Source organism: Mytilus galloprovincialis, chromosome 9 (assembly GCF_965363235.1).
Source record: "Mytilus galloprovincialis chromosome 9, xbMytGall1.hap1.1, whole genome shotgun sequence".
NCBI lineage: Eukaryota > Metazoa > Mollusca > Bivalvia > Mytilida > Mytilidae > Mytilus > Mytilus galloprovincialis.
In genome coordinates this window covers 69,973,216-69,999,688 of record NC_134846.1, presented here as the reverse complement: position 1 = coordinate 69,999,688, position 26,473 = coordinate 69,973,216, and the positions used below count along the sequence as shown (strand labels likewise).

Sequence of the window (26,473 nt, the reverse complement as noted above, 5' to 3'; positions counted from 1 at the left end):
TTGCCTACTACAAAATGTATACATTTGTCAATCTTAGGTATAGGAGTTGTCCCATGAATGACCAAGATATAGACATTTTATATACATTTGAAAACATTACGTACACCAATTTCCAGTTCCTGAATTTTACATTGACTGACCATAAATTTGCTATGAGTGTAATTTGCATCACAAAATTCTTCAATCAGGTTATTAATAGTATTTAGGTTATGTAACAGTTGAGTTCCACAGTGGTTTTCTTTTACAACATTTAACGCTTTTTTGGCTGCCTAGTCTTATACATTTGCAGCTGATACATTGAGCAGTATAGTATGTTTATTGAAAATCACAGCACCCATAACTGAGCTGAATAACTATATTAAATAATCAATTGAAATTGATAAATTTTTTAAGACAGGATTGAATATTTGTCAAAATCAGTAAATATTTGTTCAACTTTGAATAAACACTGTTTAACTTCTCCCAATGTTCTGGACAGCTAGAATCATGAATGCTTTCAACAAAATTAAGAAGCTCATCATAGGGATTTCAGTTTATTGAACTTTTTTAACTGTCTGTAAGCTCAACATGTACACCTCCCACATTTAAAAAAAAAAACAGATATAAAAAAATTGCTATGCTGAATTATGTGTATAAGTTATTGGTGACTCCACTTAATAACACAATAGTGGCAAAAGTGGTGTTAAACAGTTTTTACACAAAACAATTGTTCTAAATCATAAAGTAATGCAATACCTATCAGGATCCAGAATTTTGATTTTGATGAAATATCCATAGATTAAAAGTAATTAATTAAGTGCAAACTTTATTCACTCATTTCCTAAAGTTTCCAAGCTTGAAATATTTGAGTTTTAGGTGTTTCTTTGTGTATAATGCTGTTGAATTAAACTTGTGTTGAAGACCCATTGGCATTGGTGACCTTGGCCTGTTTTCTGCTCTTTGGTCCTTTGTTTGTTGTGTCTTTGACACATTCCCCATTTACATTCTCAATTTAACTTTCAGCAATCTTGACTATATCACGGTAGCCAGTTCTTATTGCAGGAAGTTAGAAAACTCAAATAATTAATATTTGGGTATTTTGGTTTTTTTTTTTCATTTTTATTAGAGAGTGTTATTTTAGATTGCCATAGGAAGGATATTAGTCTGATTGAATATTTTATTCAATTAAAGTTAGTGTGGTATCATAAAATGTTTAATATGTGTAACTGTTGTAAGCTTATAGAACTTGTCAAAATGTGCTTAATTGTATAAATAATGGAATATTAGTATTGACAAGAATAATAAGTATCCACAGTGAATTTGCTTTAGGCATGGGTTGCATAATGGATTTAGTATTCTTTCAAGCATCAATTTCAATACATTGTACTAAAGAATAGACTTTTAAACTTACCTGAAGCTTAAAATTTATGCTTTCAAAGTCATTTAGGATAATAATGAAGTGTAAATTTTCATACACTGTCCATGCTGAAAGGATTTAAAAAGCTTTTAAGTTTGTTTTTTTTAATTATTTGTGAAAATATAAGTAAAGTTTACAGTTTATTTACTATAAGCAACATTATAATAAAAACGGTTTGGCCTTTCATTTCGTTTGCATTTTATTAAACAATCAATTAATTTATTAATTGTTATTTTATCAAACAATAAATTTATTTATTAATTGATATTTTGTATTTACTTATTTTTATTTTATTTATTTGCTTAGCCTTATATTTCAAGGAAGTAACTTTTAAACATTGAATATAGCACAGTCAGATCTTGTACATTCAATAAAATGTTTGATATTGATATTGTTTTTCTAATTATTAGCCTGCAAATTGATGTTTTTCACATTATTTAATAATTTGCCGATGAATCAGTTATAGTAAGTAACATCTGTTTTGCCTGGTGAGGAACATAGCTATGGTACATCGCAGTAACATCGGAGGTGATTATATAGATTAATATCATTGACACAAACTGATCAAACGAGAAAGTGAGTCACTTTGATAACACAGTATTTTATTGGTAACAAGTTTTTTTTTCTGGAAATATGAAAATCAATGTAATTACACCATTCAGGTAAGTGGGTCTTAATGTCCAGGTGATTATAGGTGAACTAATGTTTGTAACAGGTGTAAAATGTTGTTGTGTCTGATGTCCTGCAGGGACAGGTATTATCAGGTTAATTACTAACAATTGTTAGGGTAAGAAATTAGTGTTGATACTATTTGTATGTCAAGTTTGAGGGTAAGATAGAGTATATTTTGGCTGAGTTTCATCTTTCTATGTTTTGTCTGGACAATTGTGATGTTATTTCTCTATCAATTATAATGATTATGCATGAACAAGCTGTTGTATGTGAAGTGAGGAAAACTGCTGATGTTGACTAAATCAGTACAATAGGATGATGTTGTGTGTTAGATGTACTTTTATTGCTTCGTACTATAGTTTTGGAATTTGACACCTAGGACACTGATACCTGCTAATTCAGGTATATAGCAGTGTTATTCATTTCCAAGTGTTTAATTCATTATTTATAGATAGATACATGTATATCGATATAGATAGGGTTACATTTGTTAAAGTTTCTATAATCACTGGTGATTGTTTCCATTTATAATATTTCACTAAGTAATATTGATCAGTCCTGTGAAGAATGACCATTCCCTGGGATAACATTGAAGAATTTATCTTTTTCAGGATCAGTTAGAAACAGCTGCACCAATCCACTAATTGTTTACCTGATAACAAGTAAGTAAATCCTACAACAAAACTGCCAGTCATTCATTCATGGTGATTCTGATGTAATGTTTTGTTGGGAATATTGAAAAGATTCTCTAAAAAGGTTTGCTATTTGCATCTACATGTACTTCAGTGTTTTTCTGTATTGATGTTAATGGATTTTTATTTTTACATTATTTCTATGAAGAAGTTTTAAACAATTTTGAATGCATTCAAATCAGACAATCTGTGGAAAACTAACATTGTCTAGGAGAATAAAAGTTGAATATTATGATAGTCAAATATTTTATCAGATTGCTAGTGCTATATTTATATCTATCGTTCAGACCTTAAAATTATTAGTTGTTTGTTTTGAAAATGTTGGGAAGTAAAAAAAAAAAAATTTTTTTTTTTTTATTTGAAGTTGTCCCTTTTCCGTCTATTAGAAAATTTGAGCCTTATGAAATATAAATTTAATATTCCTGATGGTCAAATCTTATGACTGTTCAATGTGTTCACGCACAAAATTCTGTTATCTTGTTCATTGTGAAATCATATCTTTTCTTTACACCTTAAATATATATATATATATTACAGTTTCTCTGTACAACTACATCAGTTTTACAGAATTATTTCTGACTTACAGATGTTCTTATATTTTTCAGAGCATCAAATGTAGATTAAAAAACAGATGGGTGCATGCTATTCTAAAACTGGCCATGAAGCTTCACTCTCACCAAAGCAGAAGTCACCACATAAAAAGCCGAACAATGGGTTGGCAATAAAAATAGAATATTCACCGGTCAAACCACACGAAGATGACAGACTTTCGGCAAATGTTGACAATAACTTTAACCACGACAACAAGTCAACTGATGGTCAGTTGACTATATCCGAAGAAGAAAATGAAAAAGACATTGATTATAATGAAATAGTAAAGAATATTCCACTTATAGACAAAGACATTGATGATCTTAAACATGGACTAGGTGTTGCTACTTCTGACAGTGGGATAGAGAGCCTCTCTCCCAATGAAGTAGAGTCACATGTAGAAGCAACATCAAGTCAACCATTAAATACAAGTCATTTACACAAAAAGAAAGTTGATCATATTTTGGAGGACAAAGAAAGCTCAAATTGTACTTGTGGTGCACAAAATAGGTCATTTACTTATGGTGAGTTTAAAAGTTCTAAAAGAAATTCTGATTTTTTTAATTTAAAACCAAGTTTAAAGAAAATTGGACACAAGTCAGATAAGAAATTTCGACTGTCATGGAAGTCTTCAGACAGTTTAGATTGGACTAGTTCATTTGGTAGTAACTTGGACCGTTGTCATAGTGAGGCTTCAGATCTATTTATGTTTGATGAACTAAGCATTCGTGCACCATTAGCAACTTTTGATTCTGTTGATTTTCTTGGAAGTACTACCAAATTACGTCGTGATAACAGTAAAACTAACAGTTACATAAGTTATGATTCTGAAACTTTTACTTTTAAATTTGATTTTTCCGCATTAGACGCACAGAGGGTAAAATGTGACACAGCGCCAACAACTCCGGATAAGGACGACAAAAAAGTGATTAGACGACAGGATAGTCGCACCAGTACTGTTAGTTGTGAAAATGTTTTACTGGATATGTCAAAACGATCTTCTCGTGAAATGAGGTAAGACAGGATACAGGTAAAACAAGGCTTCAAATCCCTGCTTCTTTCCTGGTCAGGATATAATGCCAGATTCTGAAAATTAGAGCACAAATATATATAGGAAAAGGATATAAATTATTGTTTACTCTAGGCAGACTACATGTTACCCTCAATAACCTATTTAAATACATGTAGCAAAATTATCCCACCTTTGGTTCAGTGTTTTTGACCATGTTTTACACATTAACAAAAGTTTTTCCAAGCTAAAAGCCTTTCTACTTCACATTACATGCAAACAATCTAGAGACAACTTTTCCTCCAAAAAATGTAATGTTTCAAATGTTTACATCTGAAAAACTATCAAAAGACCTTTTTATGTTTTTCTTTTCAAAATTCTGAAGCAATATTCATTTGAAAAATATGAATATGCTATTTTTTTTCTTGCAAACAGTTATCCTTGATAAAAATCATTAGATACTGAAAACTTTCTATCTATGAGACGTATATTATGCGTCCTACACAGGAACGTAATCTTGTATGTCTGTCGGACTGAATACCTTGTAAACATATTACTATAGATAAATGATAGAGTATGTGTAGTAGGCATTTACTACAAAGAAGCATAGGATGCCACTAACTTAATGCACGGAATTCTGAACATTGCATGCATTGCATGGAAGTCTTTCATCACAAACTAATTGTATCTTGTAATTAATCTTCTGTAGACAGACTATTAATTCCTATACAGTGTCCTTGGGACATGGTCTTCGTTATTATAGGCCTAAGGTTTTATTATTAATTTTCTATTTTGTTACCGCTATTGATTTAATAAGTCTAGTAAGTTAACTTAATATATATTCCCTGACCATGTTAAGCTGATATTGGTAAACTGAATAATATAAATTAAATATAAGCTGAAGGTGTTCTTCTTGTTTTTCTTGTCAAAAATCCACTTTGGAAACTGTCAAGAGAAAATGTCTCTGTCTTTAATACTGATCTTTTTGGGTTGTCATGGTTATGTAAGATCTACCACAAGACACTGGGAAATAGTGCACATAATTCTGGATCTTACTTAACAATTGTTGGCTGTCGATTTTAGGTGTTCATGGATCCATCGGACAGTTTTACAAAGCTCTTATTAATGTCAAGATAACACAATAATACATATATTAATTAGAGCATATACATCTATTTTGGGTGCCTTGTTGAATAAACACCATATCTGATATAGCATATGCATTATCTATTTAAAGGAAAGGTTCAGTAACATATAGATTTCCTATATGATAGTACCAACCCAATTTAGGTCAACATGACCCGATTTTCCTAAACTCTTGATTGAAGTATGTAAGGTTAGCATGCTAATTTTTTGTAATTTTCCATTAATTCAACATAATGTTGGTCACAATGACCCTTTTAGATACCAAAAAAATAATTATCTAGATTTTTCTTGTGAAGGCATTTTGTGCTATAGTTTTCGGAATTCCTTCATTATAACCTTATCAACATTTTGTGGTGTGGTAACAGCATGAGTGTTATTGTCAGTTTGTGTGTTGCATTATTTGTGTATTGATTTCAGATATTATTCTGGGAATGTTATATAAAGTCGGGATAAAATGTTAAATATGAAAATTAAAATAATTACTTACTCATGTATGATGTATAAATGTTTAGAAATTACATTATAGCTGGAATGTTGAATAATCTCCTCAATGTATACAATGGAAATTTGATGCAGTATTTTTTTATAGCTGAAAAGTTTGTATTTTACCTGACAAACTTTTTTTCTATGATGAATGACACCATTACTGGCATAAGTGAACTTTTTTAGTAGGTTCATTACCTATTGCTTAAAGAACTTTTGTATCTGATAGCTATCAGGCTTTAGAATAAAGTTTTATCAGTGAATGCAAAATTATCTTATATACTTGTGTGTAGTGTAAAGGGTGAACAGTTTTCAGATATATACATTTGTCAACCAAAAGTAAATTTGAATCATTGAAATAAATTGGTTTTTAGTCTGTTTGGAAAGATAATTATTATATTTTGGAAAAATATTACGCCAACATGGAAACACAGCACCTTAAAAATAAACCACCCCATTTAGAAAAATGCAGTGTTCTTTTGACTGAGTTTTATGGTCTAATTATTGTTTACAACCATTCTGACTTCATTACGAAGCTTAAATATGATAGCTGTACATAACCAACAGTGCTAATACAGAAATTAATCTATTTATTCCATTTCAAAGGAAACAACCCTATGGTTTTCATTATAAAACATAATTATTTAACATTCAAATTCTCAGCAAGATACATTCTAAATGTTTTAACATGGATTCTGCATATGTTATGATTTAATCTGCAAGGTTATGAATACTTGACACAATTATGCTTACGTTGATTACCTATTCAGGCTATTGCATGTTTGAGGGCATATATTTGGAAAACCATTATGACAGGAATGTTTTGTAGCTTTTCATGTTGTACAAATGTAGCTTGATTTGTTTTAAATGCATTGATAGAATTAGTTACTTGTGGTTAAAGTTGCTTACACAGTATGCAAAAGTTGTTTTTGGCACTTTCTGGAAGAGTAAGTGCAAAGAGTTATCAAAGCCTTTTAACATGATTTTATTCCTTAGTATGATGTTTGTGTTACGTAGGCTAGGCCATAGTATATTATAACAAATGTTCTTCAATCTAGTCTGTATAATCAATTTCTTAGGATCTTTGATGGTGTATAAATCATATCTTTTACTATTTCTATCCTTTCTACACAGAATAAGACTGTTTAACAAAATTTTTATTCTAGAATTACATTTTAAGATTTTTATGTGCCTCCCTTCCATATTATCTAGAGACAGAAGACACCACAGGGATAATCAAAGTTCATAGGTCAAAGAAAACAACAATACATGTGGCAAAAAATGAAAATTACACACCTGCCTTCATAGCACTACATACAAAGTAAGAATTTAAGTACCTGAACTCGACCAAAAGTCAAGGCTGACCCGGGTTTAACTGTGATGTTTCTATGCAATGAACAACTTCAAACATTATATCTTGATATGAAAGGGTAACTTAATTCTTGTTTAGCTGTCAATTTTAAAGAATGGTGTATTTCTGTTTCCTTTCTTTATTTACATGTTTTCCAATTAAAATTGTTTGTTGATGTAATTTGGGGTCAAACGTTAACTGTATATTAGATCTATTGCATTTAAGTACTGAGATGTAAAGATTAATAAATAACCAGCAGACATAGATTATATCAATTGACATATTTTAAAAATTGTAAAACATCGGTAACTGATTCAAAAGTATACTGTGGATTCGTAATTATTCGTTGGATACCAATTTTCATGTTTTTCATGAGTTCAAATGAACCATGAATTAAAATGTTCAGTTATTAAATTACAAATTGTTCATAAGGTTATATGCAGACTTCGGCATAACCATGAAATTGATTGTCCATAAAAATACAAGTTTACATCAATCCACAAAAATTGGTACCCACGAAAATAAATTAATCAACAGTATATAATATTCCATCTTTAAAAATTGATTAAATGGTACAAAACTTTTTGTTTGCTAAATTCAAAATATATTTAAATTCTCTGTCTCTAAAGTATCAATCAATTCTGCTTCCTCATCAATATTTTAGAAGAAATGGTATGGTATTTCACTATAAATTTTGGTCAATGTAAAGTTCTATTAGAACACTATCCTGTTGTGGAAATTTTTTTTAATAAATCTGCACGATGTATAGATTAATTATTAAAATAACCTGATCAGTACTGTTAATGCTGTAATAGTATGTTGATTTCATGTTTAAACACTGTTTGCTGTGTCTTACATCAAGGATCGAATGACCTATAATGTTAAACATTATATCAACCTATTAGGACATCTTTCATCAGGACAATATGCACATTTAGAATAAAGTATAAAACTCATCAGCTTCCTTTTATATTCCCTCTGCCATACAGAAAGTCAAACAATGTTCTAATACCATGAATACTATTACATCTAGCTACAGTTTGAGTGCAGCATTAGATAATTAGTTGATAGGATTTATAGTTGATTAAATATAATGGATGCGAAATGTTTGTTTCATGACTATAATAATTAAAGCCATGTAAAACAAGAATCATTTATTGTCAAATTATGGGTCCAAGAAAGTCATAAACATAGATTAATGTATTTGTAATTATTTGCTACATCTTCATTATTTAATAGTGTTTCTTTTAATAATTAAATTTCTAAGATTTTTGGTTAAATTCTTTTTGCTATAGCACTTTTTTGACTACATATTCAAAATTGGAAGTTGAAAACTTGAATGAAAACTGCAATTTGTTCCTATCTTGCATTCAAAGATGTTTTATCATTGTGTAACCTATTTTATGAGTCATATCTGATTTGATCAAATTGAAGTGCAGCAATTTAGGCATCATTTCATTTACTATCATGACAGATGTATTAAAAGGATGCTGTAATTATTCTCCTACCACAAACATTATCAGTACTTGGGTTAAACTTTGACCTTGATTTTAGTTTGATTACTATATGACCTTGCTTTCAGTTTCAGGAGATTAACTATGTAAGTAAAGACATGCTGGTTAGGTGCCTTGTTCCTTGTTATTATGAGAATGTAGTTAAGACTTGTTTCATATAATGAATGTTTCATGTAGCAAATGCTGGTTCCATTAAACAAATTAACATGTGTCCTGTTATATCAATTATTTAAATTGTAGGAAACCTGCTTGTTTTAAATGTTGTTAGGTGTATGAGTTATATTTCCCATTAGAATATGCCAATAGGATATGTAGGAATTAATACATTGTACATAAAATGATAGGAGGATTTACCAAAAATATTAGACAGTACAACAGACTGCACTTACATCCAACAGTTATACCTGTATTTTTGTGTACTAGTCTGGGTTAACATATTGTATAATTATGAATAAGATCAACAGTTTGATATAGATCAATCCTACAGCAACCCAATTACATTTAAAAAAAACTAAAACCAAAGTTATTGTTTGGGTCATTGTATGGTCACAAACAAAAACACGTGTCCATATGATATGTCACTCATGAAATCACTCCAATATCTACACCAAATGTGAATAAGACTACCAGAATCCAGCAATCAATACCAAACTCATCAAATGACAAAAAGCACTAAGATATAGATATCTAGTAGAGTTTTCTGACTAGGGACAGGCAAAACATGTGGCACAGATAAAAGTTCCTTACACCAATTCCATCATGCATTAATGTTTGCACCTACTAGTAATACATCTGTGCTAATTATTTTGTTGAATACCCTAGATGATTTGGATAAGACTTCTGAGATGATATACATAAATTACCTTTATTTATGCATCTTTTAGTTCCTTGATAATTTTACCAAGAGTTCTTAGAGAGAAAACCAAATAACCTATATTTTATACATCTGTTTGGATCATTTATATAGATAATATGCAACAAATAGGAAAGCATGTCTATATCAAAGCATGAGAGATTCCCCATACTGCAGATCTTTTTTTATCATTGATAATATCTTTTTCTGTGAATCCAACAATGCGTTTTAAAATTTTGAAGGATTGAAGTTGGTTAGAACATTGAGTTCTTGTTTGTTGAGTGAAATGTTATTTAGTTTAGTATGTATTGTATCGTGATAGAAGGAACAATTTGCTATATTTGCTATTGATATGTTATAAGGAAAATGAATGTATAAAAACCTCAATATTTTAAAAAATTATTCATGCACTTTTTCATGAAATTCTTTCCTGTTAATTTAGGGAAGTGTACATTTAGTTTTTGCCTTTTAATCAATATGATTAAAATAAGATGATAGGGGATATACTGACAGAGACTTTAAAAATAAGTCAAACATCAATTTTGTTATACAAAATAACCTTGATTTAATATTATTTTAGTTAAAAACATATTTGTGTAGGTTAAATTCTGTAAAGAGCAAGTAAATTAATTGTGAATTAAAAATAATAAGTTTATTATTTCTTGCTAAATTAACAATATGTTTGGTCTCCAACAAAATAATACTGCTGGAACTTTTTTTGCAGTTAATACAGAAGACAAGTAATGGAAGGCCCTAACATTTGTTTTCAAAAACATGCATTGGCTTTCTTTAGGCTCTAATTACCTTTTCCATAGGTCTTATTACCTTAACCTACCGCATAAACCTAAGCTTTGCTGTAATAATAACTGGGAGTCCGATTTCATAATTATATTTAAAGGCAACTAAAAATTCCACCATTAAATAAGATTAGAAGTATTGATGAAACATAACCAAGATTGATCCTTTTCTGAATTCATACATGCTACTGGTATTTATATTTAATTTTGGAATTGGTAACTTAGTTTAATGATGACACCCTTTAGTAAATAAGTCATAGGTTATTGCATTTGCTCCTAAGTGCTAAATGGTTACCTAAACTGTGCAAAGTATTTGATCTAGCTTTGAGGAGATAGCTTATTTAGTGTCACTGATTAGTATTTTGTAGACGAAACATGCGTCTGGTGCAAATACAAAATTTTAATCCCGTATCTATGCTGAGTTCATTTACTGAAAATTGAGATAGGTAGCAAGTTTTTGAGTTCATTTCAATTTAACTGTGAAGTCATACTCTAATTATTATGATAAGCTTGGCATAGGTTTACATTGGAGGGTAGTCTCCATACCAATATCGTAAAGGGCAGTGGCTCTTTGCTAAAGAAAAAAAACTTGAATCATTTGTTGGTTAGGAACATTTCAGTATAATTAAAGATCAACTTTAATCATAAGACTTTTTATGTGAAGAGTCCCTGAAATTCAATCTAAATTTCGTAAAGAATTTGTGAAAAGAAATTGACTGTTTAACAGTAGTAAGTACTACAGTAATTAGATATATTGAAAGTATGTTTAACTTTTGCAGACATTTTGATTCTGAGGCAAGTTTAGACCTACCTTCAGCTTTCCAGAGTCTACAGGATGTTAAAACAATGCAAATGGATGGAAAGGAAGTGGTTGTTATTGATGCTGAACTGTACTCACAAGTATTAGAAGAGCTGGCAACATTAAAGTATAAACTTAGTCAGCTGACAGACCTTATTCAGTTACAGTCCATCAGTGGAGACGATCAGTCAGAGGTAAGATATAAAAAAACTAAAGGTTGGCACAGGGTTAGAGATCAGATGACAGCATTACTCATTTGTCCTTGACCTTATTTTCATAGTTTAGTTGAAAACAAAGTTAAGATTTTCTTGTAATCTTAATTTCTGTCTTATTATGAGTAATAGGATAACTAAATTTACCTTGCAAGGTCAGCCAATTTTCATATGATCTAGACCTCATTTCAAGGATCAGTAAACAAGGTTAAGTTTTTGTGGTCTTTTCCGGATCCATATTTGTGATACTATAAGCAATAGGTCTACAGTATTTTGTGTTTAAAATGATTGTGAGGTGTATATGTCTGGCAGGTATCAGCTGACCTTGACCTCATTTCCATGTTCATTGGTCAATGTTAGGTTTTCATGGTTTAGTTTGTTTCTTAGATACTACAAGGAATATGTTAACTATATTTAATGCATAGCTAGCATGGTTCATCTGACCTTGACATCATTTTCAAAGTTCATTTCCAATTGGTCAATGTTAAGTTTTCCTGGTTTAGTTCATTTCTAAGAAGCAATAAGCAAAAAGTCAACTATATTTGATGTATGGAATGATTGTAAGTTGTACATGTATGTCTTAAAAAAATGTAATTATTTTAAACCTTTATGTTCATGAACTTCATGTTTCTATGGAAGTAATTATATGTTAATGTAAATCTTTTTGTCATTATAACTTACAATCTGTGCTGGTCTCAAAAGTTACATGTGCTCCAATAAAAAGTTTACTCATATTTCTTTTTAAATTGCGGGCATATTGTAGTTAATACACATCATCAATATAAAAAAAGAAGTGGTAGGAATGCAAATGAGACTTCTATCCATTTAAAGCAACCAGAGGAAAAGGATACGAACAATTATAGGTCAATTTCACCATACTGTAGTTCCGATTTAGGTATAATAATAACTTTCCTTTAATTTCAGTTTAATGAGTCACTGAATTCACCAAGAGTAAGAACATCATTGAACTTTAGTAAATCCTGACGGTAAGATAACATAAATTGACAATGTCTTACTTCATACATAGGTTTTTGATTTTTATGCCCCACCTATGATAGTAGAGGGGCATTATGTTTTCTGGTCTGTGAATCTGTACGTTCGTTCGTCTGTTCATCCGTCTGTCCGTTCGTCCGGCTTCAGGTTAAAGTTTTTGGTCAAGGTAGTTTTTGATGAAGTTGAAGTCCAATCAACTTGAAACACTGAACATAGAAAATGATAGTGCAAGTGGAGCATCCGTGTACTTGGGACTTGTTTTTATATATATATGATTATATACACTGTTATTTAATTCAAAGACATTATTTATTTTAATTGGTTTGTTTAATGATCAAACTTAAATGTCATGTAAAAGAGCCTTTAAGAGGGACGAAAGATACCAGAGGGACAGTAAATTTCTCAATACATGTATATTTCATCTAAACAAATCCTCCAGACACACCTGTTCATTCTAAAAAGTTTATCTTCCCAACATTTTCTTCACTGAAACCTTTAAACCTTTCTGCTAATGATCATGTGGAAAACATGTTCAAAAAAAAAAAAAGCTTCTCGTTTGACATACTGGTTGCTGAAATGTCACATCATAAGTTCCCTTCATTTAATGAGAAATGTATGTATCAAATCAATTGTTAACAAATTTTTACATTTTCATCAATAAGAATTGGTTCTCACTACTGTATCACATAAGATATAACGTTCCATTATTCTTCATAGTTGAATTGTAAAACTTTAAACAATTTAAAAGGCAGACTTCACTTGTAAATTAAAAAAATATGATAAAAAGTGGGAAAATGACATATCATATTGTAATGAGTGATAAAACATGTTAACCACAAAGTGTGATTCTCAAAATGATTAAAAATGTGTCAAGTAAGAGAGAAATGATGATAGTTGTTAAGCATGACTAAATCAAAAATATTAACATAATTGACGATGAAAAGAGTATAGCCTTTGAAGTGTAAATTTCATTTACTGTAAGTTATGTAAAATGAAATACTTTTCAAAGACCTTTCTTCTGCAGAAATTATTTTGTGGCATTTATTAATGCAAAACTTTTATCTTTTCAGAAAATGTTCCAGAGTAAAATGAAATCATTCCAGGAGAGAATTGCTTCATAAAGATCACTGTACATAGACCATAATATTCAGACTCCCTCCAGATTACATATGTCTCATTGTATATACAGCATTGTATAATCTATTTTGTGTAATTTATTTGTAGTTAGAACAAGAGTGTGATACCGTTTGTATTTTATTCAAGTTCTTTTTATTTATATTGAGTAATTTTATACTCATGGAAGTTTCTTGTGATTTACAATGATCTCTTATGGGGAAAAAGATATGATTGATTCCAGGGGAAAATATATTTTTTATCATAAAAAAAAAACAACATTCAGAGCTTTTAGAAATGAAAACATTTGATCGATTTGTACTTCTTCACAACTACTTATGTTCACATGTTATCCATTTGAAACGATTATTTTTGTACTTAAATTTGTATCAGTTTTAATAATTGTGATACAATATACTCTGGAATAATCATTTATAATATCAATTCCTTTTTCTGAAATAGTACACAGACAGCATTGTTTACATTCAGCGCACATTTTAGGAAAACCTTGAGTACAATTCGTCAATTGATCATGTGGTAAGGGGAGAGTAGTATTCATAAAATGTTAGTTTATACAACAAAAGTTGTACTGAATCTCTGGTTTTAGCCTGGTATATTTTTTTTAACAAATCATATATATTTACTGGTTTCCTTCTTATATCACATACCTATCTATGATCATTTTAAGCACAACTTGTCATTCTTATAGTGTACCATAGGGGGAAAAAGATGTAAATTTTGTAGTTTTATGGAAATAATTTCATCATCACAAAGTATTTGTGTCATCAAATGCAAGCAGCTATTTAAAAATTTGTAAGTTTTTCTTCTCAAATTCAATTGTTTGCATATTTCTAAATGTTATTGCAATAGGGTACAGTATGGTCACTTTAAATTAAATCAGTGTTAGGTGGGACAGACTGTTCAAATTGGTGGGATATGTTGGTCATGTTAGTCATAAAAATAAAAATAAAAAGCTTTTTTTCTTTACTTTAATTATAGGTTATTATTACTTCTGAATATCTTTTAAATTTCACATTAAATGCTTTATCTTATATTTATATGATCTGTTTGAATTTCATTTAAGTAAATAGAATGGATAATCTGTTGTCCCTGTCTAAACAAAGCAAGTGATTCAAGAATATTAGTATCACACATTTATGGCAAAAGGGTGGTTATAGAATGAAAATTCTGAACAGCTTACATGTATCAAAACTTGCTCCTACCATTAAGTTTCCATTGACAGGGAACACAGTCTGTTTTACTTAGAATTGCTTCCCTTTGCCAAATGTAATTTAAAAATAAGCTAATGCATTAATTGAAGTATATCTGCAAGATCATGGCTATTACTAGATCAATGTAAACTTGACAAATAATGTAAGAATAAATTAGGTGTTAGATTTTTGGTGCACATTTTGTATAACTACTGCAATTTAATTTTGTTGATTGTTGATCATTCTACCTCTTTTGTTTGTCTAGGTGCTTGTTTTTTGTTGCTTTAAATTGACTTTTTTTGTATTACATATACATAATTTTATCAAACCAAATATTTCCAACATAAAGCAGAAAGAGCATATTTATTACATTGTATGTATCTATTCTAGTGGTGGTTCTTAAACAAATCTCAACCTTTCTATAAAATTTATATATTACAAGACTATTAAGGAAAAGTTTGAGTTGTTCTTGATATCTGGATTATTTTTTTGAATGCTTTCAATCCCATGAAAAAATTCAAAATTTTTATTTTTTGTAGAGGTAGGCAAATATTTGAAACATATTTTTATCTTGTTTGTGACAAATATTGCTATGGCTGGACATATATTGTCATTGTCAACCTTTAGGTTCATTATGGGGTCAATGTTTTTATCAACACCAATGACTGTATCTAAACAGTACCAGAATTTTACAAAACTAGGACAAAATGAAAATTATAAAAATACCTTTTATAACAAGAAATTAAAGCAAAATTTAAGATGTTTTGATTTTAAACATAGTAGCTTCTTTTTAATTTTGGTTGTCTTTTAACAGAATGTGTAAATATTTTTAAAAAATTTCATCATCACCTAATATTAAACGGCATTAATCAATATGTTCATAAAAGATTGGGACCATTATATAATACACACAATAAATTTCTAATATTCATTCTGCGGTGCAGAAGTTTTTATAATTGAGGAATGATTTTCATAAAACATTTTGATATACAAATGTATTGAAAATATACAGCTGCACAATATATAAACATTTTATTTGTTTACTTTTTATTCTGTTTTTAGACGGCATCTACAAATGTCATTTATCATAAGCAGTACATTTTAAATACATTTTAGCATAATTTTTTACCATTTTATTCTTTTACATTTTCAAACCACTTTAAACAAATTTAGACTTTTTCCAACTTAGGAAAACATAAGGGTATTTGTTTTGGTTGTGTTTAGATTTTGAGCTATTCATAACTTAGTATTATTGTTGTTTGTTTATTTGCTCATTTATTTATTTTGAAAAATGCATACCATTATTAGTTTATTTGCCTAAATATCCCGGTATTTCATTTGTATACATTAATAAAATGAATGCAAATTTTGCAAGTTCTGAGAATTAAGAATGTGAGTGACTGCATATTTTGGCATGATGCATTGAAACTGTTTTTGCTCTACTATAGAATGGGTTGCACAAGAATCATTTAACATTAAATGATGTTTAATTTTAGTATCCAATTAATTTGTTGATTTGTTTATGATGTAATAAACAACTAAAATTAAAATATCATTTAACGTTTATTCACAGTTTTGTACCCCATTCCAAATCACTTGCTTTTTTATAACTTACAAATGACAAATTGTGCATTCATCTCTTATGTACAGATACAAATGAAGAAAAAAGGCATGTAGTAAATTTGATAAAGAAATTATTAAATGTCATAATGGATTATTTTTAAGTTATGGGGAATTTCACTACTGTGATTTTGTATTTTTTTAACAATATTCTTTTACTGTTTATGTTTTTAGTTATACTTGTATGTTCAATGTTTGTTGTCTTGATGTGCTTTCGTCCTGGTTTCGTGCTTACAAAATGTTTATGCATGGATAGATGTTGTAACCAATTAATTAAGAAAAAGCTAAATCAAAATCAAACTAAAAACTTTAAAGAATTCAGTTCCACCATTACATAAAACATAACATTTGAATTATACTTCCTTGTTCAGAAATGTTTATTTCAATAAAATCCAAATGTGAACACAATATGTAAAACATCAGCAATATGTACCTTATCTACATTGTGGGTCAAAGATTGCATTAGTTGCAATCAAACCCTATTGTCACTGGCTTGATAGACATCTTTCCAGGCCTCATCTCTTAAAGGTAGACTGCAAACAACATATTTCAGTGAGGTAAACATTCTTCAAAACATATCTATACCCATGTCAAGCAATTTATGACTGATATAAACACAGATATTCAAGTATATTTGTCAAGGAAACTACTTTACTGAAAATAACAGAATTTGTGCATGGTGTACAGATTTATCTGTTCAATAAATAGGTTCAACAACAATTTTGGAAAAAGTAAGAGAGCTCTTATTAAAAAAAATTCCTTCCATTGCTTAAAACAATACAATGTTTACATTTTAAGTGAAAAAAAATCTTTACTCTTTAATCCTTATTAGCTGTTCAATAACTATTTATTTTATTCTATAATTTATAAAAACACATATAGATGAAATATGATTTGGATTTATGTTTGGTTTAGTAAGTGATTCCCTTTTTACGATTTGTAATCTTCAACTTTTAGCCACTCACAGCCTTTTATTCAGAATTGCTAGTTTCATTAGGCATAAATCACAACCTTCAGAGTTAACGTCACCTTTTGACTGCCACAATCTTTTTAAGGAAAGTAGATTGTAACCTTAGAATAATTGAAATGATTTTAATATGTGTTCAGGCCACACAATACTGATGCATCAAGATCAAACATTGAATATATTTGTATAGATAGTGAAATTTTATTCACAAACCCCAATACAGTTATAGTAATGATTCAAAAGTGACAGATAAATAGACGTGTTTTCAGATATCAATATCAAAGTACACTGGTCACTCTGGGGAAAACATTGTTTATCTTTTATGTTAGTGCTATTTTAAAGGATCTCAAAGACCGTCTTAAATAACTGTCTTCTTTCTTCAAGATGTTGCAGACTTCAGAATATTTCTTATGATAATTTATAGAACCTTAGTCTTCCAAAGTTTACAGTTTGAATTTTCTTTTGTTAAGAAGTTTGTTTACCAAACAAGTCTGTATTGGGGTTTGGCAAACTCTGAAGCATATGATGAAACTTATTTTGACTATAAAATACCTTTCTCATGTGCTCCTCAGTCTTATTCTTTCAAACAAAGGGAAGAAGTGTTCTAACTAATCATCTAGAATCATATAACATAGATTGTATTGTCTTTCACACAGTATCATAAGTTTTTATCAAGAATGTATTGTCATTCATCCATAATCACATAATTTTAATCATGATTTTATTATTTCACTAGCAGATTCACATCATTTAAACATGATCATGATTTATTGTTTCACAAGCAGAATCACATCATCTAAACATGATCATGATTATTGTTATTCATGCAGAATCACATTATATAATCATGATTTTATTGTGAACAAGGTGGACAGTGTAATGCTTCAGATGTCAAGTATTTTTAAGGAAATAAAAAGTTTTTAAATAATAATGGTCGTACTGTTGCTGTTTTAAATGCCTTTCAAAATAAACCATATAGTGAGCTAACATTGCCCTTGACTTGGAAAGTTCAAACCAGAATACAAGCCGTCTTATTTAGGGCAAAACAATAACATAACAACACATATGATACCACAGCAATAAAGAAATTTGATAGGAGTCAAAGTGTCAGTGAGTGCTCAACCCTCTCTTGACTCTTAAAATCGTTTGGAAATGGTAGATTGGCAGGAAAATAAATGATCAAATAAATGAAAGACAAATACAAGAAAAATATTTTGTGACATCAAATGTATGTGGATTACACACATATGACAAAAGCAGTAATCTTAATTTATATAAAGAAAGCATGAAAATAAAGATGGTTAATAAAGGCAAGAGTAGTATACCGCTGATCAAAACTCGTAAATCTATGGACAAAAAACAAAATCGGGTTAAGAAACTAAAACTGAGGGAAATGCATTAAATATAAGATGAGAACAACGACACAACATTAAAATGTAACACACAGTTAAAAATTATGAAAATTTGTTTATCCTTAACTAAATTGCTATCTCAAAACTAGTAAATGTGTCACAATTTATACAAAAGGGTGTATAAGTACACAGCCATAGGATGAATTTGATCTTAAAGATTTTAAACATAAAATTAAGTTTTACCATTCTTGTCGGGTTCCTCCTCAGAAATCTCAGTGATGAGTTAGGCTGGAGGTTCTTTTTAACGATGTTGGTATTTGATTTGTAAATTTAAGGCTTATATTGTGATGCCTAAAGCTCTTTGCTAGTAACGTGGATCCTATTTGGCACCACACACATGAGATATCAACAAAAGCTTGGCTACGACAAAAAGACGTATACAAAATTCGAACTTTATTGAAAGAATGATCAACCTAAAGCTAGTTTACAATCCCAAACCCAGTAATCGTTCCACTATTCAAAGAGGGACGAAAGATACCAGATGGAGCAGTGGCGGATCCAGGGGGGGGGTTCCGGGGGTGCGCACCCCCCCTTTATTTTTGCCGATCAATGCATTTGTATCGGGACATATGTTTTGCACCCCCCTTTGCCCTGGGTGCCCTGGGTTAGCACCCCCCCTTTCGAAAATTCCTGCATCCGCCCCTGTGGAGAGTCAAAATCATAGATAGAAAATAAACTGACAACGCCATGGCTTAAAATAAAAAGACAAACGGACAAATAATAGTACTGAAGACACAACATAGAAAACTTAAGATGAAAACTCGATCTTTATTGAAAGAACGATCAACCTAAAGTTAGTTTACAATCCCAAAACCAGTGATCGTTCCACTATTCCTCATGTGCTTCGGAAGAGTAAGCAGATCCTGTTCCGCATGTGGCACTCGTCAGTAACCTTTTAACAGAAATGTCAGTTGGTTTATTTTTCGACCATATCTAATGGTTTAGGTGGATGCCCTTCTTCAGGTGTTGTATGATTCTCAGGTGAACCAGGATCCTGTGTCCTCGACTCACTGGAATGTGAACTGTTATCCGTCTTTGTTTTAATCTTTGCCTGTAAGTTATGCATCATTGAGAGCTGCTCTCCGTCTTCTTTGTTAAGTTGACTTCATTTAGAATATCACCTGAGACTAGACTCGGTGTACCCGAATCAAGGGATAATACCTCCTTGCATTCTGAATTGGTATCTTGTATTATTGAATCTTTGATTGCATTTTCGGTTATGTTGACGCTTGTATCCAAACTCTGTATCGCCTGATCAAATGAACTAATAGTCTGATCTTCCAGTTTTCACTTAACTCCCCTTGAACTATCAGATTCATCGTTGGTAGCTGCATCATTATCATTCGAAATTATGGCTGCTTGTCGTTCGTATTCACAATCACAACTGATCCTGTACCATCAACAAAGGTGACACATATGTATCAATCACACTCAGCCCGTCCAAGTCTGATTCTTCATCTCAAAGAATTTCTTGAAGGCGAGTTTCCTCTTCTGGGATATAAAGCACATTCACTTTAATAAGCCTTTTTTCGCTGGCGGGATACCCAAAGAGGTACTAATTTCAATAATATAGCTGGCTGAAGTCTATCTTGGTATAAATTAAGAAGTTTTCTTTTTATTACCGATTTCATATAAAATCTTTACTTTTATTCACCACATGATGTTCCTTTTGTGATACGACTTTAATACAAGTGAGAGGTTTAGTTAGATATAACACCAAGTTCAATCCATTATTTTCTACATAAGAAAAAAGTAAAATAACAAAATGACCATGATCTCTAAATCCTTGAAATACCTGAGTAAGGTGGCTTACTAGTATATGAATTTCAAAATCCGGACTGGCTATTATTTCATAGTCAAGGTAGGTAAGAACCATTTTCCACTGAAGATCTCGCAGAACTAATTCTATTACCAATTGAAATGTTCCTGATGTTCAACATAGCATACCGTATGGGCTATGTTGAGCATCAGGAACATTTCAATTGGTAACAGAATTAGTCCTGCGAGGTCTTCAGTGGAAAGTGTATTCAAACAGCCCATAACGAGTTGTGAAAACTGTTTTGCGACTTGTTTGATCATGCCCACTCTCAGCGTCCAGTTTCGAAAATACACTCGCTCCCGCTAATTAAGGTGTCAAATTATTCTTCGAAAGAGGATACGCATCTTTGCTAGTTACTGTGTTGGTTTTCCTATAGTCAATGCACCTCCGTCCTTTTCCTCAAAAGAACAAATTGTGCTGACCATTCAGAGTAAACGGTACAACTATTTCATTTTGGAGTAGCTTATCAAAGTGCGCCTTTTTTTGTTCGCTTTGGAATCCTAGCGGAGTGCGTCTGAGGGGCTGACGACAAATATCTTCATCATTCTTAGCAAAGATTTTTTTTTCATTTCCATCAAACGTCTTGCAACCTCCTGTTTCTGGTGAGTTGTCTCCTGTTGAATCTATAATAGGTCCTTAATATTCTGGCAAATTTCTGTTGTTGTTGTCGGTATCAAAATCCCCACTGTCAATGTCAACTACTTCCGAAAAAAGGGGGGCGAAAGATACCAGAGTGACATTTAAACTCATATATCGAAAATAACTGACAACAACGTGTATGGACAAAAAAAGAAATAGACAAACAATAGTAAACAAGACACAACATAGAAAACGAAAGCAACAAGAACCACACTTAAACCCATCTCTAGTTCGATTGGATAGATGAGTTCAACATGGTCACCAATTTTGAATTATTTATTGAGGGAACATCCTATTTATAGCGGAAAGTAAAGTTAAATGATATTGATATCTTCTTTTCTTTCTTCCTATGAAATTTTGTATAAAGTCAGCCTCATAAGAATAAAGAAACAATACCGCAAGAAAAGGGGCACAGTAGATTCCCATGGGAAAGTCGATTATTTGTTGAAAAACACGACCACCAAACGTAACAAATATGTTGTCAACTAAGAAATCAAGCATCTTGATAACGTCAGTTCAAGAGAATATTTGATTGAATCAGATTGATTTTTTTACAAAGAAGAACTAAGTCTTTTCCCTCCCTTAGACAAGATACTTGTACCAACGTTGGTCATTCTTTTTTTTTATGAAACAAAGCATCATCAACTCTTTCAAATTGTCTTTTAGTTTGGAATGGGAAATATTTACGTTTGCCATTCTTTTTTATAACATAGCAATATCAGCTCTTTTAATTTGTCTTCTAGTTTGGAACGGGGAATACTAGTATCTACGTTGTCCTTTTTTTATATAACAAAGCAATAACAACTCTTTCGATTTGTCTTTCAGTTTGGAATGGAGAATACAGCAATACTTACTCTTTCAATTTGTCTTTTAGTTTGGAATAAGGAAGAAAGCAATACCAACTCTTTCATTTTGTCTTTTAGTTTGGAATGAGGAATAAAGCAATACCAACTCTTTCATTTTGTCTTTATTTTGGAATGGAGAATAAAGCAATACCAACTCTTTCAATTTGTCTTTTAGTTTGGAATGAGGAATAAAGCAATTCCAACTCTTTCATTTTGTCTTTTCGTTTGAAATGGGGAATAACTACGTTGTCCTTTCTTTTCTTTTTTTTTTATATGAAACAATTAAAGCACTGAATACCTAGTCTTTCAGTTTTGAATAGGGGATGCAGCTATACCAACTCTTACAAGTTGTCTTTTAGTTTGGAATGGGGAATGAAGCAATACAAACTCTTTCGGTTTGTCTTTTAGTTTAAAATAGGGAATAAAGCAAGACTAGTACTTACTCTTCTAATTTGTCTTTTAGTACCACACTGAGATTTTCCAGATGAGTTCTAGATGACAGCATAATTTTCTGTTGTGTTGGATAGATAATTCTGATTGGTATGTTTTCTTTCATTTCCACTAAAACTGATCCCGTGTTGTAACCGTTTTGTAAGGATGTCGGGTCCCAAAACAGCAACAACAAGTCTCCTTTGGACGGTCTACACTTCCAATCAGATTGGTCTCTGTCATGGGCTTCAAAGTGTCCTTTGCAATCATCACTTTAGATGTATGGTGATGTTTGTTTTCGGTACCTTCCTGGTATCAGCTCATCTTTGATCAGCAGATCAACTTGTCTGACCATTATGATGCCAACCTCTTCTTTCAGTAAGTCCATTCCGATTCATTTGAAAAATATCATCTATTATGGTAGAAGTAAATACTTGCCAAATGATTTCTGTCAAAAGTGCGAGGTTTGGCTAAACTGAGAAACAGGTTCAACCCACCATTTTTTTTTTTTTTTTTATCAAAATGTCATGAACCAAGTTTATGTGTGTTACATCTTAATGTTGTGTTTCTGTTGTGTCGTAGTTCTCCTCTTATATTTGATGTGTTTCCCTTAGTTTTAGTTTGTATCCCGGATTTGTTTTTTTTCTCAATAGATTTACAAACTTCGAACAGCGGAATATGACAGTTCTTGTCCATTCGTTTATGTGTTTTTGTCTTGTGATTTTGCCATGTGATTATGGACTTTCCGATAAGATTTTCCTCTGAGTTCAGTAGTTTTGTGATTTTACTCTTTGCACTACCGTTGCCTTTATTTACCAAGTCAAAGCTTTGCTACAAAATTCATATCAGCCCCCATTTCTTTCTGCTTTCAATAAGCAAGCTTGTTAAACCGGTAGTATCACCAAAACTATAGATATACACACGTGTAAAAATGTCTCAAATAAAGGCAACAGTAGTATACCGCTATTCAAAACTCATAAATCCATGGACGAAAAACAAAAAATCGGGGTAACAAACTAAAACCGTTGGAAACGCATCAAATATAAGAGGGGAACGACACAACATTAAAATGTGACACACACAGAAACGGAATAAGCATTAGACAAAATCCTATGAGAATAACAAATATAACATCAGAACCAGAATACATTGAAATACATGGATATATATATAGATAAGTACCGTGACACGTCTTATAGTAATGTGAATTCACACTCAAAAATAAGAGAAAACAAACGACACAACGGAAACACAACGTTAAAATGTAACACACACAGAAACGAACTATAATATAGCAATGGCCATATTCCTAACTTGGTACAGGACATTTTTAAAGGAAAAAATGGTGGGTTGAACTTGGTTTTGTGGCATGCCAAACCTCCCTCTTTTATGGCCATGTGAAATATAACATTAAAATGACAACACAACATTACAGGACTACAATATAAATAAATAGGAGAACACAATTAACAAAGAAACACACAAATAATAGCTTACAAAAGGCAACAAGTTTGAAATTTTGATACGCCAGAAGTGCATTTTGTCCACACAAGACTTACTAATGATGCCCAGATACAAAAGTCTGAAAGCCGAAACAAGTCACAAAGTTGAACAGCATCGAGGACCAAAATTTCAAAAAAGTTGCGCCAAAAACGGCCAGGGTTTTCTGTTAGGTACCAGAACATCCCTATTATTTAGAATAATTTATACTTTTGCAAACAGTAAATTTTATAAAATGACTGTACAAAAGATATACATGATAAAACTGAAGTATTAACTAATTACAGGAAACAACCGAAAAACATTTACATAACCCGACAAAATGCAACACAAAAAATAGACGCATCCGAATAAGTGAAAACCTCAACGCCATGTGACGTCATATTTGAAATTGTAAAAAAATGACAAAAAAATGACGTCACATTTGAATTTGTAAAACAGATCATCAAAAAATGAAAAATGACGTCACATTTGAATGAATAAGATAGAATTAGGATTGATTTTAGATTATATTTGAACTAAATAACAATGCACATTTCAATACTTATTTTAAAATAGCAAACTAAGGTAAAATAAACATGGGTGCTCCTATTAGTTGGAGGTCTACGACGGCTAAGAGGAGAAAGGGGGAAGCAGTAAAAAGTTAAGAACATAGTTCTTTAAAATATAAATATATTTAAACTAACCATCGTTTTTTTCTTTTCGTATAGATAAAAAATATCTGTAGATAGTTATAGCGTGATTGAACTGTCGAAGGAATGACTTTGTTCTGAAAGATTTGGTTTTCATTCGATATCGCTTTCACTTCCGGTTTTTAAATTAGTCCGCATGTAAACAAAACAACTGTGCACGTCAGAACCGGGGAAAATCAATAATAATGAATGAAAATGTAGATTAACAACCCACACGTCATGTCATAACAGTAAAACATCAGTATGGAATATGCAAAATCTGTTTTTGGTGGTTGGAATCAGGAAGGATATAGTAGTAAAGCCACTGAAGGTAAAAGAAAATGGCAAAAAAAGGTTAAAAAAGGTTAAAAAATGCAGTAGTCTAGGCCTGGTCTTTCAAGTCTATCAGCTTTTCTACGGGTTTACTCTCAATAACAGTTATAAAAAAATGCTCATTATTTATGTGTAAAGAATTGTAAAAAAAAAACCTAAGTATTCGTAATGATTAGGACAAACGGAAAAGTATGTGTGTTTAACTACTGGGCCAGGAGGGGTTTTATTGGGAGGTTCTGATCCCGAATCCCGCTTACTGTTTTGTCAGATTCATGTATCCCGCTTATACTATGTACGTACGCAATTCTCTTTTTTTGTGTAATCCAGTGTCCCTCTAGACTACATTTCCCATTTTCATGTCACAATATTTTGATTTTTCACGTGTCACGCTTACAAAAAAATCTGCAATCCAGCGTCACTCTTAGACTCCAATGAGACCCACTTTCCTGTCACATGATAAAAAAAACATAGCTGTACCAACAATAATGTTAACATGATTTTATTACAGTTGAAACCTTGTCAGAAGATGAAGATGATATTGCACAACAATCTGGACATATTGGCATGTCACCAAGTCACACCACTAGTCCCCAGGGATTTGTACCGACGCCTGGAGGACCTTTCTCAGCACTCACACCATCCATGTGGCCAGAAGATATACTTACAAAACTAAGTAATCAGGTATGATAACACCCTTAGGAATTTATATATACACACATCAGGTAGATTTTACATATATGGTACTGTCATAGCTATAAGATTTCTACCATCCATGTACATTCACATGGAATCCATATTGTATATAATACCCAGTATCACACCTACTTCCTTTTTCTTGAATTGCAGTTTATATTTAAAAGCAGTCTTGGGGTAAAAAAAAATAAAACATTGTTAAGATTGTTTAACATTTACAGTCGACTCTCGTTATGTCGAAGTCAGCCGGACCAGAGAAATATTTCGAGATACACGTAGTTCGACTCAAACGAACACCAGAAGTTCGACATTCTAAGGGACACAACTCTTGCTTATCTTGGTAAAGCTAAAATAAATCCGGGTGAATATGGCAAGGGGATCGATATTCTAGTATCAGATCGATGCATTTGTATGTCACAGTCTTTTTTTATTATAATGACTTTTATTTTTACTTATTCAATTGTTTCAATTAAAAAAAAAATCCTATGGCTTTTCTAAGAGAGTAATTTCCAATCGACAGTTTCGTAATTCAGGTCGCTAATAGCTGACAAAATTGTTTATTCTCGGATACAAGAGATTTAAGAAAATTTTGATTTCTTTTCATTTTGTTTTATCTCACTCTTTCTTTTCAAAAGAATATATAACCAGATTAAAGACGCCGTTTGAGTAGTTTTTAGGTGATCATCAACGGAAGCCATAATCCTCACTTTATA

General features: G+C 31.2%; 2 protein-coding genes across 4 annotated transcripts in view; both read left to right on the top strand.

The window, feature by feature from the left end:
- Positions 1-1,833: 1,833 nt before the first annotated feature.
- Positions 1,834-18,350, top strand: LOC143045793 (uncharacterized). The gene is made up of 6 exons (XM_076218556.1): positions 1,834-2,730; positions 3,366-3,875; positions 4,218-4,365; positions 11,284-11,497; positions 12,440-12,501; positions 13,579-18,350. Exons 2-5 carry the CDS (start codon positions 3,392-3,394, stop codon positions 12,497-12,499), a joined length of 906 nt encoding a protein of 301 aa, XP_076074671.1. The 5' UTR covers positions 1,834-2,730; positions 3,366-3,391; the 3' UTR covers positions 12,500-12,501; positions 13,579-18,350.
- Positions 18,351-24,887: 6,537 nt separating this feature from the next.
- LOC143045790 (small G protein signaling modulator 3 homolog) overlaps positions 24,888-26,473 on the top strand; it is a 35,896-nt gene continuing 34,310 nt past the window's right edge. For 2 of the 3 annotated variants that reach the window (XM_076218544.1, XM_076218543.1), the window contains exons 1-2: positions 24,888-25,065; positions 25,576-25,748. In XM_076218544.1, coding sequence (XP_076074659.1) covers positions 24,999-25,065; positions 25,576-25,748 — 240 coding nt within the window. In that variant the 5' untranslated portion in view covers positions 24,888-24,998. The remainder of the gene's footprint in view (positions 25,066-25,575; positions 25,749-26,473) is intronic. The other variant, XM_076218545.1, reaches the window with a different exon arrangement.